We start from the raw sequence: 23161 nt of genomic DNA on the forward strand, positions 1-23161 counted from the left end.
GAAATCTGAAAAAATACTGAAAGAAAACTTCCCTAATTTGGTGAAGAAAATAGACATGGAAGCCCAGGAAACACAGAGTCCCAATTATGTTGGATGCAAAGGGGCCCACTCCAAGACACATCATAATTAAAATGCAGAAGGATAAGATAAAGAGAGAATCTTAAAAGGAACAAGAGCAAAGAAGTTAATTACCAGGTGGTATCCAGATGGGAGAGGGGAAGGGGAGAATGGGTGAAGAGGTGAGGGGATTAAGAAGTACAAATAGGTAGTTACAGAATGGCCATGGGGATGTAAAGTACAGTATAGGAAATGGAATAGTGGAAGAACCTATACACATGACCATGGACATGAACAATGGTGGGGGTATTGAGAGAGTGGGGTGCTGGGTGGGAGGAGGCGAAGAGGGAAAAAACCAGGACAACTGTAATAGCATAATCAGTGAAATGCAATTTTTGAAAAAAGTAAAAGAAGGGATCATGACAATGTCACATCATATGAATATAGAAATGTTAAAGAATTGGGCAAAGGATCAAAAGGGGGATATGGAGGAGGAAGAGGAGGTGCAGAGAGGGGGAGATCATCCAAATCTTGGGAAGATGGAGGAGGAAGGGAAAGAGCTGTAAATGAGAGCATGTGACAGGAGGTATGGAGATCAGGACGATGAGAGTTTGAAAAAGGCCTGAATGTAAGCAATGTCAGACCATTTCTTAAGATGGCAATAGCACAGGTCAAGTTGGAGGACAGTACTATAATTTAGAGATTTGTTCGTGGGCTAGACCTCCTAATCACCTGGTTTGTATTGGGGCCAGGCCGAATTGCAGTAGAAAATCAAGTGCTTGGGCTTGAGGCTGTGAGTCCCAGAGCCTTCAAGTTCTTAAGGAGATATCCTAGTGGGGAGTCTTTGGGCAGAGGCAATTGAGTGTTGCCCAGGGTGAGAACTATAAGAAAGAAAGGAGGACATCTCAGGGATGGAAACATGCAGAGGGAGGGAAAGGTCAGAGAGGCTGACTCTGATGACCTAGACAGATGTGACCCCAGGAATCAAACATCCAAGATCAGACCGAAAACACAGAGATCTGTCCCAGAGTCAGGTGTCCCTGAGTCATAGGACAAGGTCAAGAGTAGAAGGGAGGCAGTCAAGAGGCATCCCTCATGTCCGAATCTGGGAGGAAAGCAATAGGCTGGTGAACAGGGCATGACTAGAAAACTGCTGCCTTTGGTTATGTGAATGTTAGCGGCCTGAGATCCAAAGAGACTTAGTGATCACTGGCCATGAAGCTGGGTGAGGAGGGGGCTGTCTACAGAGTCCAGAGAGATGGAAAAGTATTTGAATCCTCTCTCCAATTTTGCTGGCCCTGAGGGGTTTGGGTTTTGAGCTTTTATTGGATTATAAAAAGTGAGACTCGGGGTTGTTGTTGTGTGGCTGCTGGGCTGTGAGGAGTGTTGCAACACAGGCGGTTTCCGCTGGGTTTGCTGCAGTTGGCTCAAATGTTATCTTTTGCTTGTGGCTGTGGGGAGTGGTTAGTGACAATCTGTTCTTGCTTTTCCAGTAATTTTCCAGTCCTGGGAGCATAAGCTCAGAAGAGTAAAATGGCAGTGACGTTTAACAAGGTCATAGGCCTCCTAGGCAACTGATGCCACAATAGCAAATGGCGCGAGCTTCGTTCTTTCATGTGACCCCTTTTCATCCACAGTCATCAGGTAAGTGCAAATCAAAACCACAATGAGATACCACTTCCTGCCCTTTCCACTTTGGAAAATAGGGTGACAGTTCCTCGAATGATTAAACAGAAGAGTTACCATATGACCCCTCAACCGCACTCCCAGATACATACCCGGGAGAAGTGAAACCACATGCACACAAAAACGTGTCCAGGAATGTTTACAGCAGCATTGTTCACAATAGACAAGAGGTGGAAACAACCCAAATATATCCATCAACTGATGAATGTAAATAAAATGTAGAATATTTATATGCAATGGAATACAGTAGTCCTTCCCCTCCCTTTTCTATAGTTTTGCTTTCTCTGCAGTTTTCAATTGCCTATAGTCAACTGTGGCCCAAAAATATTAAATGAAAATTTTCAGAAATCAACAACTCGTAAGTTTTCAATTGTGCATCGTTCTGAGTGAAATCTTGGACTGTCCTGCTCCATCCATCCTGCCTGGGATGTGAATCATCCCTTTGTCCACATAACCATGTGCTATACACTAGCCACCCATTAGTCACTTAAGTAGGCTTCTTGGCTATCAGGGGGACTGTCACAGTATCACTGGGCTTGTGTTCATGTAACTCTTATTTTACTTAATGTCCCCATAGTGCCAGAGTAGCAGTGACACTGACAATTCAGAAATGCCAAAGACAGGCCATAAAATGCTTCCGCTAAGTGGAAAGGTATGCGTGTATAGGGAAAAGCACAGGTTACATGGCATTCCATACTGTCTTCAGTTTCAGACATCCTTTGAGGAGGTCTTAGAGTGCAGGGACTAATGTGTCATTCACACATAAAAAGAATAAAGTACTAATACTAGAACATGGACGAATCTTCAAAACATATGCTAAGTGAAAGAAGGAAGTCACAAAGTACCACATGTTATTCCATTGGTATTAAATGTCCTTAACAGTAGGTAAGTGTTTGGGGCTGGAGAGGGGATGTATGAACAAAGTTTTACAGTCTAGAAGAGATTGTAGAGTTAGTTGTACATATCTGTGACTATACTAAAAATATTGAACTGCACACTTTAAGCAAGTGACGCTTGCTTGGTATGTGTGTTGCCACCCTTCAAGGCCAGGCAGGTTCATGGGATTTGTGCAGACAGAAAAATATTCATGGAGCTGTTGGGATGTCCAGCCTACCTTTATTCTTGGGTCAAGATACGTGTCTATCTGCATGTCTCATGTTGTGGCCCTGGCTCCCCAGCATGGCACCCATCTCAGCACCTGTCTCCTTGTGTCTCTCTCATCATCATTGCCCCCAGCAGGGAGTCCCTACCTGTTTAAGTACTAGAGGGAAACAAAGCTGGAAAACTGCCAGAACATTATATAACATAACATAATTCTGTGCATGCGAGCCCACTTCATGTTATGGAAGCAGTTTATCAGACCCAATCTGAAGGCTGTGAGAACACTGGTTATCAGGCTCCTCCAAGGCTATGGGAACTCTGCTTCCCTTCGTTACCCAGACACCTGGGTGAGGAAGCCAGACTGCCTCCCCTTACCCTACAGTGTGTGAATTATATCTCAAAAAAGCTGTTTAAAATAAGAAGTAAATAGGATAGGTACTATGTGCACTTTTCCTAGTTTCCCTCAATGGTAACATCTCACAAAATTCTAGTATCACTAGTATTGATAGTGATTCAGGATATTCCTATTTCCACAAGGACTCTTCCTGCTGCCCTTTTGTGTCCATTCCATCTCCCCTTCCGGCTCCACCTCCTCCTTAACCCCTGGAGACCACTAATCTGTTCTTCATTTCTATAATGGCCATTTCGAGAATGTTGTATAAATGGAATTATTCAATATATAATTATTCAATATGTATTCAAAATATTTTGGGGTTGGCTTTCTTTGCACACAGAATAATTTGCTGGAGATTCTTTCAGGTTTTTTTGTGTATCAATACTTTGTTCTTTTCCATTACTGAGTAGTATTCCATGGTATGGATATGCGATATCCATTTATTTGTTGAAAGACATCATTGGGGTTGTTTCCAGCTTTTGGCTGTCACAAATAAAACTGCTATAAACACTTCTGTATAGATTTTTATGTGACCTACGTTTTCATTTCTCTGAGATAAATACCCAATAGTGCAATTCCTGAGACATATGGCTTAGCATATTTACTTAAAGAAATAGCCAGTGTTTTCCAGGCTGTTCCTATATCATTTACCTTCCCACCAACAATATATGTACCAAGTGTCTCCACATTCTTGGCAATATTTGGTGTCGTCACTATTTTTTATTTCAGCCATTGTGATAAGTGTGGTGATGTCATGTTGTAGGTTTAATTCTTATTTTCTTAATGAAAATGATATTGACCATCTTTTCATGTGCTTGCCATTTGTACATTTTGCATCGAAATGTCTGTTCATGTCTTGTCCATTTTCTAATTGGATTTTATTATTAAGTTTGAGAACTCTTTATGTATTATAGATATTAGTCTCCTATTGCACACGTGGTCTGTAACCATTTTCTCATAGTCTAACTTGTCTTTCATTTGTCAATAATGTATTTCACAAAGCAACAGTTAATTTTGACCAAGTCCAGTTTGTCCATTTTATTTTTCCATTTATGGATCATGCTTTTGGTATTAAGTCTAAGAACTTTGTGTAGTTTTGTTAGATCCCAAAGATTTTATCCTATGTATTTTCTAAAATATCTATAGTTTCACATTTTACATTTCAGTTCATGACCCATTTTGAGTTAATTTTTTATGAGGGAGGTTCATTTTGGTATGTGTGTGTCGGGGTGGGGGGGGCGGGAAATGCTCACTTGTGCCAACAGCATTTTTGAAAAAGCTCTTCCCTCCATTGTTTTTGTACCTTTTTCAAAATTAAGCTGGAGATATTTGTATATTCATTTGTGTACCTATTTCTAGGTTTTCTGTTTCATTGGTCTGTGGCTATCCGCCACCGGCCCCCACACCACCCAGTCTGGGTTATCGTAGCTGTGTAAGTCTCGAAATCTCATATGCTAGTTACCTACTTTGTTCTTTTTTTTCAAAATTGTTTTAGCTATCCAGTTTCTTTGCCTTTCCATACAAATTTTACAATGATCTTGTCTAAATATTAAAAAATCTTGTGACTTTGATTGGAATTGCACTGTAGCTGTATATCAATTTCATGAGAATTAACATTTATCCCATGTTTACTATACCAATTCATGAACACAGCATGTTTGTGATTTTTTTCATTAGCATTGTATAGTTTTCAGCATATAACCCTATATACATTTTGCTAGATTTGCATATAATCCAGTATATATTTTGTTAGATTTGTACTCAAGTGTTTTCCTGAAGTGGTGGTAAATGGTACTGTACTTTCAACCTGGGTGTCTGTGTGATCGTCACCGTCACTGTCATCCACACAAACAGCTGAGTTTCACACACTAATCACAGTGATCTTGTAACCCGGCTGAACTCACTACTCCTAGCTGTTTCTCTCTCTCTCTCTCTGTAGATTTCTTGAGATTACCTATATAGTCAACTATCTTCAAATAAGAACAGTTTTCCTTACCTCCATGTACTGGCTAGAATGTCCAGCACTATGTTAAGTAAGAGTGGTGAGAATGGAGATCCTCACCTTGTTCCTGATCTTAGAGAGAAAGCATTTTGCTCTTATACCATTAAATATTAAGTACTGGTATTTTATGAGTTTTTTGAAAATATTTTCATCACAAGTGAGTGCTGAATTTTGTCAAATGGTTTTTTGTGTGAATTCATGGTATAATTGCTGTTTACATGTCCAGCTTAATTACTAATGACAGAATAAAATAAGGCCAAACAGATTACTTTTAAAATCATGAGGTATAGTCTCCACACACTGTTCGTGTGATCCTAAAATGGAATTGTGTGGGAAGAAAATGACCCTGGAAGTGGTACCAGAATTGTGTGGTAGATAACTCCAAGATGCTAGATAGAGCCCTTCTCTCTCCCCTCCTTTTTGGCTCTGGGTCCTGCCATTCTCAGTAGAAAATTGTCCACTTTTCTTCTGAGAATATAGCTAGATTGTCTATCACAAGGGTCTCAGATATTAGAATCACAATAACTGTCTTCTTTTAGTTGGTATATATGTGAGATGTGTGTGTGCTTTCTTGTACATCCTTGTTTAACACAGCAAAGCCATAAGACAAATCAGCTTGATATTTGTTAAACAATGTCTTATCTCTAACCAAAAACAAGTAATTAAAACGTAAACCATACTGAAGACACTCCTGTTCAAGCAAGGGAAAAAATAAACATGTCTGTAACCACCACTCATATCTCTGGAAGTCATAAGCAATGCTATAAGAACAAGAAAGTAGCAAAGGTATTAGAAAAAGGAAGTGAAATGACCATATCTGAAGAAGGTGCATTTTTTTCCCCTGCCCAGGAAACCCATCAAAATAGTAAAACATATAAATATCACTACTTTTCTATATAGCAATGACCAAATGTAAAATTAAAAATAATGTTCCACTTAGAGTAGCAAAATGTAAAATACAAAAAATATAAAATACATGAGAATTACATTCATGATTGTGTAGGGCCACTAAGAAAAAATGCAAAAATTTATCGAGGAAAAGAAAAACTATAAGTTAAGCTGACCTTGTTTGTGAATTGGAAGAAGCAGTTTTGCAAAGACATAACTTCTTCCCAGATTTGAAAATTACTTAAGTGTAATTCCAATCAAAATTTCAAGGGTGAAATAATTTTTTCAAGGGGATTGGGGAAGACATGATCATAAAATTCATCTGGATTAAGAAATTTATGAAAATAGTCAAAATTTCTTTGAAAAATAAAGGATACTAAGTTATAATTAAATATTATGTTATAATTTATAAATCTCTACTAATTAAGACATCGAAATGGCAGAATTAAAGCATGAATTTATTTCACTTCTCCTAATTAAAAAAATACTTATTTTTTGGAGAGGAGAGAAACATCAATCAGTTGCCTCTCATATAGGCCCTGAGCAGGGATTGAACCTGCAACCAGGGCATGTGCCCTGACAAGGAATTGAAGTGGTGACCCCTCACTTTATGGGACAATGCCCAACCAACTGAGCCACACCAGTCAGGGCTTTCCTAATTTTTTTTTCTAAAATGATTATTAAAAACATTAATAAGTCCACAAAACAGCAATAGAGGAGATTTGGGGGACACTATCACTAGTGAATTAATGTGCCTACTAAGTCTGTCAGGGATTTTGAAAGGTTATATAACACAAATAACTATCATTTGTTGGATGATTACTAAATGCCATATGCTGTGTTATGCATATAACATACATAACTTCATTTGATCCATACAACTTTATAAGCTAGTATATCTATTAGACAATTGAGGAAACTCTGAGAAACAGAAAATAGATGTAGCTAATTTCACAGGGCATAAGAAGCAAATCAGCTTGCCCTAGAAAACCCAGGACTGACTCAGAACTGACACTGGGTACAATGAATGATGGGGTTAAGGTTCTACATAACAGAGGTCGACAGATTGCATGTAGTAACTGGAAATTCCTTGTCTTACATATCTCCACATACTACTCACAAGACATTCTCTGCATTAAATTAAAAGGAGATATCCAGGGCCTAGGACACCGGATTTTAGTTGTGGGCAGGAGTGAGAGCTACGAAGAGAATTCATGGTGTCTCTTTTTGGAACATTGTTACTTCCTGCCCCATTTTTCAGGAGAACCAACTGATCTTCTGGTGAGTAATCTGGCACCAACCAAAACTCAGTATCAGACTGATATGTAGGGCACCCCCCAAAAAACAGATGGCCTTCTACATACACAGTGACTCACAAGTGAAGCTCCCCAGGCAATAGATTAAACATAAGAGGCCATACAAGGATAAAATAGAAGGCCCTGGAGAGGAAAAGAAAATTCAAGATAATGAGAAAAAGGGATCTTGGTGAAACAAATAATGCCCAGAAAACAATATTTTTAAACATTTTTCTCCCAGAAGAAAAAGATAACTAAAATAACTACAAAATAACAGAAGTGCATCCAGAAGTAAGCATCGGATTTTAATGAAAAGAAACCATAAAAGAACAAGGAACAGATCCTGTAAGTTAGAATTTTGAATTGAAATTAAAATTTAATAGATGGCTGCAAGTTATATAACCAAAAAACCTCTCAAAAACAGAAAAAAGGAAAGAAGTCCAGAGACTTAAAAAAAAAAGGTAGAGAAGAGATAGGAGAAGTAGAGATTCGGCAGGTCATCACTGAATTCCCAGGATAACTGGAATTCCAGGAGATAAAATGAGGAGTGGGGAGAAGAATGTTAGATAGATATTATGGGAAAAGTAATAAAATAAATTTTCCCAGAATTGAAGGATGCAGTTATCCAGACTGAAAGGGTCCATCAAGTACCCAGAACAATGAATAAACAAGAAGATAAACAACCGACACAACAGATTTTATCCAATTCTAGTATATCAGAGAAAAGAAGATTAAAAGAGCCTCGGGGAGCATGGGGACTATGAATAAAAGAGTGAGGATCAGAGTTGCCTTAGGCTTCTGCTGGATGGAACTCCCTGGTATGAACAAACTGGTGACATTCTTTTCCTTCTAAGAAATCAAACAAAGCAACAAGAAAAAAAAAGAGAAACAAATACAGATCTAAAAAACATTGCCCCACTTTTTCAGCAAGTAGGTGACAGACAAAATCAGCAGAACCCAAAAGAATTAAATTAAAGTTAAACAGAAAATGCAGAGAATATTAAGGTGCCTACTGAGTGGCAGATCTCAGACAATACCGACAGAAATATACAGAAGATTAAAACTATGAACAATAAGCTGATGATAAATACATATCTATCAACAATTGAATCTAAAAAACAAACAAAGCAAACAAGAACAGAGACAAAATGGAGAGCTTTTTGACGGTTGCCAGGTGGGAGAGAGAGTGGGAGAAAGGGTAAAGAGGTGAGGGGATTAAGAAGTACAAATAGTAGTTACAGAATAGCCATGGGGATGTAAAATACAGTATAGGAATGGGAGTAGCCAAAGAATGTAAATGCATGACCCATGGACATGAACAGTGGTGTGGAGATTGCTTGAAGGAGTAGGACGTGCTGGGTAGAGGCAGGCAAAGGGGGAAAAATTGGGACAACTCTAACAGTATAATCAATCAAATATAATGTAAAAAAAGAAGTATAAACCTTTTTCTTTTCCTTGGAGTTTCAAATTTATATCATTCATATCATATTGAGGAGAAAACTACCATTTTTTCTTTATTATGTGTTTAGCTAGCCATTTCTGTTGTAGCAATAAAATCTTAAACTGATGTTACCAGCACGTACAGTAAGTTTTGCAGAACCCTTCCACAATTCAATGAACTAAGTACACATGACCAAATGCATTGTCTTAATTCTTTAACAGTCCTATAAGCTGATGTTTATGCATAGCATTTGCACTCATATGATGGACACTTAACAACTATACCATGACACCTGTCAAAAACTTTTCAGGAAACTTAGCATAAATATTTTTAAACTGTATCATATTTTCTTAGAACAAAAATAAGGGAAACATTAGGCTCACTTAAAATTTCCAATGAAATATGACTTTTGACCTAACTTTGCTGGGATGCCATTTATTGTGATAGAAATATTTTTTTCTCATCTTGCTGAAACTATTCTGACAAATGTAAAAGATTAAATAATCTTTGGTTATTTAAAGAATTGGATAAAGTTTGATTTTTTAAGGTCACGAATCAAAATTATTTCTTGCATAAATTTAAGTCCTATGACACAAAATGTATTCCAAGATTACTTGGGTTGTGTCTCTTATATTACATAACTCATCTAAATCTAAAGAAAAGTAGTTGCAATTCTTCAGATTTTAAATAAATTAATTTCTAACATTCTTAGGTCTTATATTCTATAAGCAACATTTGGTAACAACTAAAAACTTCACACTTTTTAAAAATAAAACATGTTGAGGCTTTAACTCATACTTTTCTAACAATTTCTGTAACTGAAATAATTTATTTTACTCTCTATCCATCTGAAACTTGTTCTTTCTCATGAAAGAATCCAAGCTGTTTTATATCTGGCTAAACTTATAGGCTTGATCCTTTTAAAATTTGTTAAAAATTTCTGTTAGACATTTAATTGTGATTTCAGGCAACTAAATTTCAATTCTTGTTTGACTTTTAATAGATAACCTCATTAAGCATTTACTGAAACTGCCTCAATATTGCCCACTTTGCAGTCTTTAATTGATTAAATGAGAGCTCATTCTTCTCTGCCACAGCAATCTGGAATTGTCATTCAGTATGAAGTATGCAACATACCTTCATAGAGTTATTTTGTTTACTGTTCCAGTTGTAGTACTAGTCCTGAAACCAGAAAAGACACCAGTGTTCTGCCTGCCTGTCACTACCAAACCCAATAAGCAATGACAGCGTTTGAATCTTTATGGGAGCTTTATTCAGATGGCTGGTGATCTGAGAAGCTGGTGGATTCATACCATAACAGACCATCTTGCCTTCTCTTTCCAGGCCACACTTTCTATACCAGAGAATAAACAAGGTGTGGTAAGGGCTTTTGAGATTCAGGGAGGATTAGGTGATAGAAGCTGCAACATTCCTGTCCTGGGCGGTAGTCATCTGTCTCTTCCTGGAACACAAAGGCCCAAATGCCTCCAGTTGTCCCCAGGCGGTGATCTTTAGCAGAGCCCTAGGAGGTCAGGAGTTTTCCCAGGAGCCAGTAGGGGCCTTGTCTGTAGTTTCTGAAACAAAAGCTTTAACATACACATTACTTGCTAGGCTTACAACTTTTTAGTTTAAACTAAAATTTTCCAAGTCTTGAGTCCCTATCAGTTCCTGTATCTCTAGTTGGTTATTTTTCAGTATGCTTTCATTTTAAACTTTAAAATTTGTTCAAATTCATATCTAATATAGAAAGATAATTTAATTTGGTTATTTCAATTACTAAGTGCAATCTGCATAATTATCACCATAATTCCTGTTATGTGTATAAAATATTTAGATAAACATCGTATGTTTACATTGCTTTATAGAAAAAACTAATTTGCAGTGAATTCATCTGTCTATACTAACTCAATCAGTAATGTTTTTCTGTAATATTAGACATGGCACACGAGTTTGACAGGCACACTACAGCTATCACATTTTTAAAAAGGTAATGAAGCGAAACATTTAAAAAAAACAAAAAATTTTGAGTCAAAACATTTCTTCCCCGCATTTATTTTTATTTCTTAATAAATAAATAATTTACTGCCTTAATTTTACTGAATTCAAGTACTTAGTAGCCACCTATAGCTCACGGTTACTGTGTTAGCGCAGATATGGAAATGAGAAAGACAAGAACCAAAAGGCTTACAGTTTTTATTTCATATCTGTTTCATTTGATATAACTTCCAGAACTTCGAACTCCTCTAGGTTGTGCTCTTCTCTCACATCCTGACTAAAAGTAAAACAAAGCAAAAGTGGAAATAGTTGGATTTTCGGTACAGAACTCCTTGGAATGTGTATTGTGGACCACTCTAGCAGATGTTGGCCAATCTCCAAAAACCTATAGCTCCTAAAAAATAATCATCATCAGCTTCATCTCTTTGGCAAATGCCTTTTAAACAGTATCATGCTGATAAAAGTTTAACATTTGGCTTTCAAAAATTTATATGAGAATGTATAGCATACAATTTACATATGATAAAGCATACAGTAGGTCCCATACAGGTAGCTAATTCTCATAGCAGGCTTTTGTTGATTTTTTGCCAAACACTTGTATCTGTAGCCCACCTGTGGTTGCAATTTGACCAGGATTTTACAAATGGAGTTGCATCCCAATCTGCTCTTCCCCCAACAAATTTATTGTCATTAAATCTGATATGTGACCTATTGTTAAACAATTTCTCACTCTTGTACAAATTATGTTCATTAAACTGAAACCGCTTTCAGCTTCAGCACTATTGATTGTAACAGTGCTATCTTTTTAGCTTTTTGTACAGTTGCAGGATTGAAACATTATTCAATTTTATATTATTATTTACAAATTCCTAGAAATCATTTAAATCAATTTTATATTTTAAAATTTCACATAAATGAAATAATTTTTTTCACTAGTAACACATGTTGAAGTTATTCATAAGGCCATGTAGAAGGTTCTAGCAAATCAAAATAATTTTAAAAACATTCATTATGGTTTCTGTCAGATAGAAGACATAAGTTCATGTGTTGAATTATATTTTTGAGTAACATATTCTTAGGAAAAGAATTACATTTATTGTTTTATTAAATGGAGTGTCTTTAAACTTATCTAAATCAAAGCTTCAATTTGAGACTCATGATTTCTAGTACCAATTGTTAAAGTTTCCAAAGCTTGTATGGTGTGTTTGATTAATTCTTATGCTTTCTGAAATGCTAATTAATCTTGACTGTGATTTAGTAGAAAGCAGTGAAAATTCTTCAAGAAGGTCAGTCATTATAGCAACAGCTTGCAAGAAATTAATGTTGGCTAATCTCTTTGCCAAACCAGAATAAGAATGATAAAAATTCATGTATAATACAGGATATGCACACCATACAGAAGTACCACCTTTTAAACTACATGTTGCCCATCTTGGTCCCATACCAGGCCAAGTTTAAAAATTTCAATTTCAAGGTCTTTGGCTACAGGTTCTAAAAGCTTGTTTTGATTTTTATTAGACTGATGATAAATGGAATAAATTTTATCAAGAAATATTTGAAATGATTAACTTGTTTTATTTTGGATATTGAATCATCAAGTGACAATTGCAATTGATAGTTTAAACAGTTCAGGAAACATTTCAAAAACTTTTCTAACATCTTTGTAGCTACTCCAGGTTTCCTTCCCAGCATTATGTTAGCAGGATCAGAACAAAATGCAATTAAGTTTGCTTTCACATATTTATTAATAAAGCCACAATAGTGGCTTATCACTTTAAATAGCACTTAAAGTATTCAATAGTGTATTGACAATGCACTTACTGTAGTTGACACCAATTCCTTTCAAGCAACAAATAACACAACTGGTGCAGAGGCTGACAGACATGTGCACTGGAGATAAGTCAATAGGATGCCTTTTTTCAAGATTGTAGATGCCTCGTCAATTACAATACAAATTTTGGCATTCTCTTCTATAATATTCTTAAATATCTTCACCTTCATTTCTTTTGAATCATGTTCTGTTATTCTTGTTGCACTGTAGCATGTATTTAAACAACTGACCTCTCCATTTCTTTTCTTGTACTTCTATTTGCCCCTCAGTATCAGACAAAGGCCTATTACATTTTACTAAACTGTATAGTACTGAAAACTTTAATCGTAGCATCAATATTTTTATTATTTTGTTTATGCACTATAGTAAAAAATGGGTCAGTAATGGATTCCTTTAACAAATCCTGTGGGGGAGCTTTGCCTGCAGAGGACCCCCCATCTGCCACAGATGAGGATAAGTCTACCAAGACTGGATCTGCTTGGGGAGGAAAAGTGTCCAATCTCTCCAAGTAGAAGCTATTTCTCAATCTGCTTTTATTAGGTTTAATTTGCACAGGAATACAGGTAAAGCTCATTAATCATTGTCAGGCAGTAAGGATCAAACAACAGATAACATTCAAAGAACTATGAGGGCTAATTCTGAGTCAGGGTCAGATAGCTAAAGGGCCATAAAACTTTGGGGAAACAAAGTTTTCCCCTCATTCTATGCTTGGACCCTTACCATTAAATTGAGGGCATTCTTAGCAAAGCAGGTTTCATAGGATTTTATGCATTCTTTCTTAGGCTTGATTGCCCTGGGAAACCTGCCCTTTCCAGCACAGGGCCGCACCCACCTCTGGCATTGTTTCAGGCTTAAATCAGGCAGGGGAAGTAAGGCAACAAAGAGATTAGGAGACTTCTAGTAGATAGAATGAGGACTCTGGCTAGTCAAAGCTGAGGGGTGAGGGTCCATCTTCCCCTTTTTTATACCTCCCCAAATCCTTCCCTGAGGGCCCATTTAAGACCATGCCTGTCTTAGGTCATCCCTCCCTTGAGGAATCTTACCTGTCATTGGCTAATCAGTCATCTGCCGGGGGGCCAGGAAGGGTGACCTGAAAAAGGGCAGAGGCGGTGCCCCTACCAGGAAGATAAGCTTTGTCTCTTTAAGTGGCTTATGGTCCCAAGGTCTTTTTACTCAGTCTTAGCCATGGGGGTTACAGCTTCCAAAACCAGGCAGGGTGGTTCCCAACAAAATCCTGAATTTTATTATAAGCTTTAGAAATATCATGTATGTTCTGTAATTTTTTTTTTCACAGAGGAGCTTGTCTAGGAATTTTATTACTGCCATTAAGCAGTTAGTAAATATGCAATCCATTCCTTGGATATACGAACATGCTTTTTGGCTTTTGGTCCCAAATATGGAACTGTTAAGCAATCCTTACATCTTAATTTACCTTCTTTTATTTCAAGCCATTTGTACTGTGCAGTAAATACAAGTGCTTGTTTTTCACTCCAACAATCTGGAAGCAAAACATTATCTATTTCTTCCTTTCTTCCATGTTCTTTTGATGAACATGATGGCTTTTCTTTAATGACTGGTTTTTGACATACAGAAAATTCTATTCCTTTGACAGGCAACCCACACTGATTTGTGATTCCATTATTACTTATTGTGTCTATTTTCACCTTCTTCACATTTAAAAAAACACAAAAACTCACCCTGGCATTCTGGAATTTTAGGGAACAGAATGTGCAAAATAATTTTACATATGTAAGCTAAATTCATGATAATACTTTCAGGGTTAATGTAAATAGTTTTGTTAGTGATTTCTGTGTATAATTATTGAAATAAATATTAATCTAAAATACTTGCCTTGATAAAAATCAGTTCATACTTATAACATTGGTACAACGTGCTACTTCTTGAAAAATCCACTATCAGTTTTTAAAATTCTAGAGCCAATAATTGTGCCACAAAATCTGTTTATCATCCAATTTAACAAGTAAGTTGCTCATATGATTTACAAATGAGTACAGTTCCAATGAAAAGAGTGGTTGATATTTTCATTTACATTAATGAATAAGATGAAAGTGAACTGGTAAACCCTTTGGTTCACAAGCTGGAGCTCAATCCTCTAAGCCACACCAGCCAGGACTATATTCTTTAATTTTTATTAATGGCTATGTTTAACAATCAGCTCATAAAATTCCTGAACACTTAATCAGTGCTTGCAGGCCAGTTCAAGCCACCTCCAGCACTAGTGACAGAACTAAAAAAACATAAATAAAATAGACTCACGTCAGTATGAAAGGTGCTAGGTTCTTCATCATCACCACAGGCCAGATCAATATATTCAAGAACAGGTCTTGAAAGTCCTTCCTAAAAAGGAAGTGAGCACATGTGCAAGTCATGAATACTCATTCAAACCAAACTTTCACTTACAACCAGTGGGGATTTTGTTGTTCTTGATGTTGGAATTAGCAAGATATCCTGAGAAGAAAGACTTGAACGCGGCACAGAATAATCAGAAACAAAAGCATCACAGAAAAAGATTCAGAATAGATGAGTATGTATTTAAAGCAGAACCCAAAAGAGTGTAAATCTACACAGAGGAATAAAGCCATGTGGATTCCTTTGGAAATGGGAACTAATATAGGGGTAGTGTTAAGACACATATGTCATGGAATAGAATTTTTTAGCTTGGATGGTTATCAATAATCTCTTAGATATCAAAGCTCAGAGTCATGGAATTCTTTTTTTTAAAAAATATTTTATTTATTTATCTTTAGAGGGGAAGGGAAGGAGAGAGGAAGAGACACATCAATGTATGGTTGCTTCTCATGAGTCCCCTGCTGGGAACTGGCCTGCAACCCAGGCATGTGCCCTGACTGGGAATCGAACCGTGATCGTCTGGTTCGCAGGCCCGAGCTCAATCCACCGAGCTACGCCAGCCAGGGCTGAGTCATGGAATTCTTTGATAGCTCTGCTTCAGTGTACACATTCTTACCCAATCAAACATCAAACCCTAAATCTTCTCAATCCTTTCACTACATGTGCCCCACCTTCAAATAGACCAGGCCATAACCACTCCAGTCAAAAACCTAGATTTTATTCAATAGGCAAAGGAATCAATAAGTAGTTTTGAGATGGGAACAATATTAGAGCTGTTTCAAGAACATTAGGAGAGTATGATGTGTAAGAACGCTAGTAACAAGATAACTAATCCCCCAAATATGATAATGAAGTACTAAAATAGAGCAAGGGCAAGGAGAACAGTGAAGAATTATATTCTTCTGTCTTTATAGGGTCCAGCAGAAGTAAGTTCTGCTTGAGTGTTGTTGGTAGGGTAATAATATGGGCATAATGATTTATGGCTTTAATTTGAACATTTCACCTAAAATGTCATATGGTGTGCTTGAGTGTGATATTATTATGTTACAGAATTACATACTGATGATTTTGTAATAAAAGGTTTTGCAATAAAAAAGGGGAGTTTCGTGCCAGGCCCAGTATAGGTCAATAAAACTTCAAGATAAGGGCTCTTTTTGTACTGCCAAATTTTTATCATTCCTTTCTTTTGGCACATTGTGTTTAGTTTGAGGTTATGTTTATGACAGAATGCAAAGAAGATGCTGTGCCGCAATGCAGGTTGAAGGCTGGTAAGTGAGATTTACATGAAAAGACTAAGGAATCCAAGCCAGAACACATTAAGTTGTAACATACTTCTTGATAAAAGGTGTAAAAGAACACATATGGCTGGTGTGGCTCAGTAGATTGAGCGTCTGCTGGCGAACCAAAGGGTCACTGGTTTGATTCCCAGTCAGAGCACATGCCTGGGTTGTGGGCCAGGTCCCCAGTAGAGGGTGCAGGAGAGGCAACCATACATTGATCTTTCTCCCTCCTTTCCCCTCTCTAAAAATAAATAAAACATTTCTTTTAAAAAAGAACACACACACACACACACACACACACAAATGTTCTTTTTGTATATGAAGAACCCTCAAGCAGGGAGCTGTACCCAGTGGCATTTCATCTTTATGAGATGGCAGTATTAATAAACACAGAGAAATACCCCTGGCTGGTGTGGCTCAGTGGATTAGGTGCCAAACTGAGAACCAAAGGGTTGCCGGTTTGATTCCCAGTCAGGGCACATGCCTGGGTTGCAGGCCTGGTCCCTGGTCCCCCAGGGGGGTGTGCTAGAGGCAACTACACATTGATGTTTCTCTCCCTCTCATTCTCTCTCCCTTCCACTCTTTCTAAAACTAAATGAATAAAATCTTTAAAACACACACACACACACACACACACACAGAAATAAGCATATTTTGGTGGATCCCAGCATAAGATAGTATAACGAAGAAAGTAAATTCTGTCTTAATGTATTTTAATGAAGAATTAAATAATCACTTTAAAAATATTGTATTTATTTATTTTTAGAGAGAGGGGAAGGGAGGGAGAAAGAGGGGGAGAGCTATGTCAATGTGTGGTAGCCTCTCACCTTGCCCTCATTAGGGACCTGGCCACAACCCAGGCATGTGCCCTGACTGGGAATCGAATCGGCAACCCTTTGGTTTGCAGCCTGCGCTCAATCCACGGAGCTGCACTAGCCAGGGTAAATAATCATTGTTTCATGTGGCACCGTTTAGAAGCAATAAGAGTATTTTTACTAGGTTCTTGCTGGGCCTGCAATTCCACATAGAGCACACAGGGTGGCTCAAAAGTAGGTTTGTAGTTCTGAGTACGCAAAACAGTATTTGTTCTTATAATTTCATGTGTTAATTATTGTATTCTTTTTCCACAGGAACAAGTATAAACCTACTTTTGCCCCATCCTGTGTAACTCACTTCTCCTTAAGGAGCTAACAAATCTTCCATCCTCTATTTGGAAACAAAACTAAATGTATAAAGCTGGACGTACAAAACGCTAGGTGCAAGGATGCAAAAGATTCTCTACACTTAAGATGAAATTTAAAGTAAGGCTTTTAATTCTCAGAGGAACATAAGCTGCTATATTAACTCAGTCAGAATTTACAATATAATTATTTAATCTTCCGAATATTAAACTTCCACTTAATTTATTTTTTTCACCCTTAATTTTGTAGATTCCTTCTGTGCTTCTCAAGGCACACGGAGCATAAACACGTGTCACTCCTAATCACAGTTCCTCAAAACCCTACAAAGACCAGAGTGTCCCACATTTCTGTCCATGTACCACACTCAAGGCACCAAAACTATTTTTCCTAAAGACTCACAGAATGCTCTTTTCTAATGTTTTTCAGAACAAAAGCAGACACCATTGCTCTTCGATTCCCGTAGCTGCACCCTTTACCCCTCACCACAAGAAGGTAGTCGGCAACAAACCCTCTCGGTGCCTCCAAATACATGTTTCAAGGGTCACGAAAAGAGTATCATATGCACTATTGACGGAGAAGAATGTCAAGGGAACGATCCTGTAGAGAATTTCTATACAACTGCAACTAGAACAACAAACAACATTTACAGCCCTGCAATGTTTAGGGAGGGAATTTTTTTTATTTAAAAAACAAGTGATTTATGAGGTTGCCCTAATCGTAAAGTGAATAAAAAGCATATACAAAATTAAACACGCACTCATTAAAAAATATTATACACCTTTAGCAGGAAACCTCAACTCATCAGAGAAATTGTCAAAAGAATTGTTTGGGGTAGAAGTGATTTTAGCTAGTTAAATGACCACTTTAAACAGGGACTTCGTAATAATTTATGTTTTGGGTGAATATTGTACCAAAATGTATCGTAACACCCTCTTAGGTTTTCTAAAGTAGTGCTATACGAAGTGTGCTCAGAGTTATATGCCCTCCTGTTTGTGCCAAAATACAGATTCCTAGGCCTCACCTTCAAATTCTGATTGGGCATGTTTGGAGCGGGGTCCAGGAACCTGCGTATTTGCATTTACGGAAGCTCCAGAACGACTGTCCTAAAGGGATCTTCACTATGAACATGAAGTGTACTACGCTGCGAGACCTTCAGGCTCTCTGCCTCCACATTCTGAAGCTGTGTAATCCTCAGGTTTCGAGTTCTTACAACAGCCCCGTTTTCTACAGACTTCCTCATCCTTAGCCGTCCCTTCTCCCTCACCTGCGTCTCATCTTAGAAGACACTGTTGCCCCATTTCAATACAATCTCGAGACCAGAACTTGGCGTCGACGACTGAGTGTAAAACGGCTCTGCAGGAAGGCATGAGAAGATTAAGCTTCGACATGTACTGAACCAACAGTCCTGGTGATGGCTGCGGCGGCTGCTCAGAGCCCTCTTTCGGTCCATCTGCTAACCCCGTGCCATGCTCCTCAACGTCTAGCACCTTAGACGTGCAAACGTATTTTTTGGATGACGAACGACCAGGTGAGGAGGCGTAGTCTCCTAATCGCTTACCACGCAGGCTTTGACTCTGGGAAAAACCCGAATATCGTTGCTACTTACACAAACAAACTGAATGTCATCTTCATTTTCATCTGTTGTGGATTCAGATGCCTCAGGCCCAGCTGGAGGGACGGATTCTATTATCTACAAAAATAAGCCAGAAGTCGCCAGAGAGCGCAAACCAGTTCCCGGCCGCTCGGGATTCCCGCAGCTGCTCCAGACGGAGGGGTGCAGGCTCAGCGCTGAAGAGCAGGCCTGTCTGTCGGTGACGCCTGGCGCACAAAGCCCTTCGGGGCTCACCGGCTCACCGCCGACCCAGTCTCCCGTTTCTCCCACGGCCCGACTGACAGCACCGCCACTCCTGCTGTCCCGGCGGCCGCCGCTGTCGCCGGCGTCCCCGCAGCTGAGAGCCACCACCACGAGCTCCGCTCCCGCCCAGTACCGCTTTGCTCCGGGGTGACCAGGCCCTGGGTGAGTGCCTAACCGACCGTGTCATGGGATGCAAAGCCACTTCATTGGGGGGGGGGGGGTGGCCAATTCTGCCCTGGGTCAATTCTGGGCTCTGGATCCTCGTTCTCAGGGCCCCGCACCTGCCCACCCACCTGCCCCACCACCTGCCCTGCGCAGGACTCCGGGACTCGTAGTTCTCTGTGCGGGGAGGTCGCTTGGGGTGTGTGTGAAGACCAGTCCAGCTGTGGCACTAGCGTTTCTCTAGGCTGTAATTCTACTAAAAAAGAATCGTAGAGGAGCTTTTTCCTTCAGCCTCTCTCTTATTTTTACAGTCAAATATTGGTATAGATCAGCGATTTTCAACTGGCACGCAGCAAGAATTTCTAAAACATGCAATGCCTGACAGGGGCACTGACCTTTTTTCCTTTAGATTGTCAAGTAAAAAAAATGGCAATAGCAAACATAACAATAGCCATTCAGTGTGAACGACTCAAAATTATATGTATTTTTATCAGGTTGGCAAGCATATATATGTGTGTGTGTGTGTGTGTGTGAGCTGCAGTGTTAGTAAATAGTTTGTGTGTGCCGCAGATGAAAAAGGTTGAAAATTGCTGGTCTAGATAGTAGATTAATGATGTTAAAATGTTTTTTCTTGGTTTGCTCAGATATTGCCTTACCAAAATAGTGGCCAGCCTTTTTTTTAAATATTCACAAACAATTGTGAAGAGATAAAATGGATGAAAGCAAATGTTAACTGAGCATTCTTTTAAAACTTTTTCTATTTGCCCTATCAGCCTAAGATCATTTGTAGTCTCACAAATCTGTAATCCCCACAAATCACCTTAATGATTTTGAGCCAAGCCTACGATGAGTGAGGTCATACAACAAAGGAATAGTTTTATTAGGAGATTTTAAGAAAGGGTAAAGGTAGGTGAAATTTAAGGGAAACAATGTTTGGGTCGGTTCAAAGCCAATTAAGGCTGCATGAGCTCAGATCAGGTTTGGGCTGCAGTGCAGACCTGGGGTCCTGTCAACTTGGAGGCTACAGAGTAACATGGATTCTAATAAGTGACTAGCCAAGGGAGAGATATTTCAATATTACTGATACATTTTTTAAATTTTTTTTCTTTTTAAGATTTTGTATTTGTTTATCTTTAGAGGGGAAGGTAAGGAGAGAGGGAGAGAAAAATCAATGTATGGTTGCCTCTCTTGTGTCCCATGCCGGGAACTGGCCTGCAACCCAGGCATGTGCCCTGACTAGGGATCGAACTCCTATCCTTTGATTCACAGGCCCGCACCCAGTCCACTGAGCTACACCAGCCAGGGTTACTGATATGTTTTTGAACAACAAAGTGTCTGATACTTTATGACTTCAGAGAACACAGTTTCATATTGAGTATGACAGCAGTAGTCCCCAAAGTCACCTTGACTCTATGGTATTTCTTTGGGAGTAATGTTGGCTTAATTTTTCAGCTGACTTTATTCCTATCTGTTGTTTGACCCCAGCAGATATTTACCTTTTCAGAGGCTGTTTTTTACTGGTCTAAATGAAAACGTGGCATGTGACTGACTACTTATGTTAAATGAAGATCCTTTATTAGTTTGAGGAAATTTCCTTTGAGTCTTAATTTTCTAAGCAGTGTGTGTGTGTGTGTGTGTTTATAGAACAATATGCATTAGGCTCTCTGGCTGACGCCTAAAGGGACAGGCAGTTGGAGTAGGGGTTGAAGTTCCAGACACACAACAAGTCTGGCACAGGGACACACAGCCCCTGCTTCTGGGGCTCACACGAAGCTCCAGGCAAAACCTCAGTTTGGAAATAGGTTTCCAGCAGCTGGCAAAGAAGCTTTACCCCAGCCCTTTAGCATTGAAGTGAAGCTAAGAATTCTGCTTATGGGCCTGAGTAGAAACAGAAAGTGGTCTATTCGGAAAGCTGTTTTTCACAAAACATCTCCCAACCAAACACTGTTCTCAGCACTATTAAGACATGCAGAGAATCGCGGTTCGATTCCCAGTCAGGGCACATGCCTGGGTTGCAGGCCAGTTCCTGGCAGGGGACACACCAGAGGCAATGGTACATTGATGTTTCTCTCCTTCTCTCCTTCCTTTCCCCTCTAAAAATAAATAAATAAAATCTTTTAAAAAAAAAGACATGCAGAGAAGATGTATCCAATTGCTCCTTTAGTTTTCAGGTTTGGGACTTGCCAGGACATAATGACTTTTTTGACTCTACATTTGACTATGACATGATATTCAGGGAAACAGGAACACTGATATGGTATTGAGTCCCAGGATGATTATTACATGGAAGGCCTGGCCAGCCTCTGCCTCACAGTGACCAGGGCTTACAAAGAGAACATTGACAGCAACCTAGAAGTGCGTATTCATGAAGTGAATTGTCTGTTTGATGACCACGGCATGGAAGCCCAAAGAGATAGTCAACAGAGAGCAAATGATGACCTTGCAGATGCTGAATTAGAAAAAAAAACCCTCCTTAGCTTTTACCTGACAAGAATGTATGATCATCCAATATTTGAAGCTTTTAGCAAATGGTTCAGATATTGATCACCCATTTCCCAACCTGGGAGAATTTGCCAAACTTCTTTCCGTTAAATTTTGGAATTGAAACGTTTATGTTTGTGGTCAGTAAAATTTATGTTGTAACTGATAGTGCCCCAGTAGACGCAAACCTACGAGCTCTGTTGACATCTCTTGTACTCATGGTCTCAGAGAAGGTGGAGCAGGAACCTGTAGGGGACCAGTTTGTTGTCTGACAAACGTGACTCAGCTCTGTATAGATAACCCACAGAAGCGAGGTGTGGGCAGAAGCCAGACCTTCAAACCGAGTTTTCCCGTGGGAATCAGGCCTAGAAAATGCATACAGACTGTTATGGCTTGCTCTTGCTAAAACTCCATCACCCTGGTCTAAAACAACAAATGTGTATTGTCTGACTTCAAGGTAATATCCAAAGCCTGTGTGAATTTTCCCACGGACAGAGCTAATCAACTCACCGCCATTCCCCTATGCATGTTATTTTCATTTCCTTGATTGTACCTAAAATGTAGACAATAATATTCTATGTAATAATAAATCCTTCTTTAATGTATGACCCCCCCCAAAACAATAAAAGGCTGTCTAGGCAAGGGTCCGGGCGCTCTCCTCTGGAGAGAGTAGCTGAGGCACTCAGAGGTGCTCTCCTCTTGAGGGAGTATCCATTCCGTTCCCTTTTCCTCCACAGGATTGCTTTCTCCTGTGCACTTATTCTTGTCTTCAGTCACAATGAGTGGATTCTGCTGGCTGGAGTCCACCACAGAAACCCCATACAAAGAATCAACAGCCATTATGAAGCAGAATATTACAACAGGCCTTTATGTAAAAGAAGTGACAGTGTTTCTTGCCCTGGCTGGTGTGGCTCAGTGAACTGAGGGTCTGCCTGAGAAATGAAAAGTCACTGGTTCACTTCCGGTCAGGGCACATGACTAGGTTGTGGGCCAGGTCTCCGACTAGGGCTGTGCAAGAGGCAACTGATCAATATTTCTCTCTCACACATTGATGTTTCTCTCCCTCTCTTCCTCCCTTTTTTCCCCTCTCTCTAAAAATAAATAAATATAAGGAGGGACCACCCCGCCAAATGGAATTCTTT

General features: G+C 38.9%; 1 protein-coding gene and 1 pseudogene across 1 annotated transcript; one reads left to right on the forward strand and one right to left on the reverse strand.

The window, feature by feature from the left end:
• Positions 1-11057: 11057 nt before the first annotated feature.
• On the reverse strand, positions 11058-20573 carry KIAA1586 (KIAA1586 ortholog). Its single transcript, XM_037056317.1, is given in 22 exon segments — positions 11058-11136; positions 11393-11442; positions 11444-11523; positions 11526-11659; positions 11661-11789; positions 11791-11962; positions 11965-11991; positions 11994-12087; positions 12089-12303; positions 12306-12419; positions 12422-12617; positions 12619-12683; positions 12686-12929; positions 12931-12997; positions 12999-13093; positions 13919-14017; positions 14019-14375; positions 14377-14420; positions 14970-15048; positions 19128-19211; positions 19368-19546; positions 20537-20573. Coding segments are annotated over 22 exon segments (2640 nt in total).
• Positions 20574-20915: 342 nt separating this feature from the next.
• Positions 20916-22938, forward strand: LOC118993810 (ras-related GTP-binding protein D-like; annotated as a pseudogene).
• The last annotated feature ends 223 nt before the right edge of the window (positions 22939-23161 follow it).

This window comes from Sturnira hondurensis, unplaced genomic scaffold (genome assembly GCF_014824575.4).
Source record: "Sturnira hondurensis isolate 20B ecotype Veracruz unplaced genomic scaffold, ASM1482457v3 Scaffold0008908, whole genome shotgun sequence".
Taxonomy (NCBI): domain Eukaryota; kingdom Metazoa; phylum Chordata; class Mammalia; order Chiroptera; family Phyllostomidae; genus Sturnira; species Sturnira hondurensis.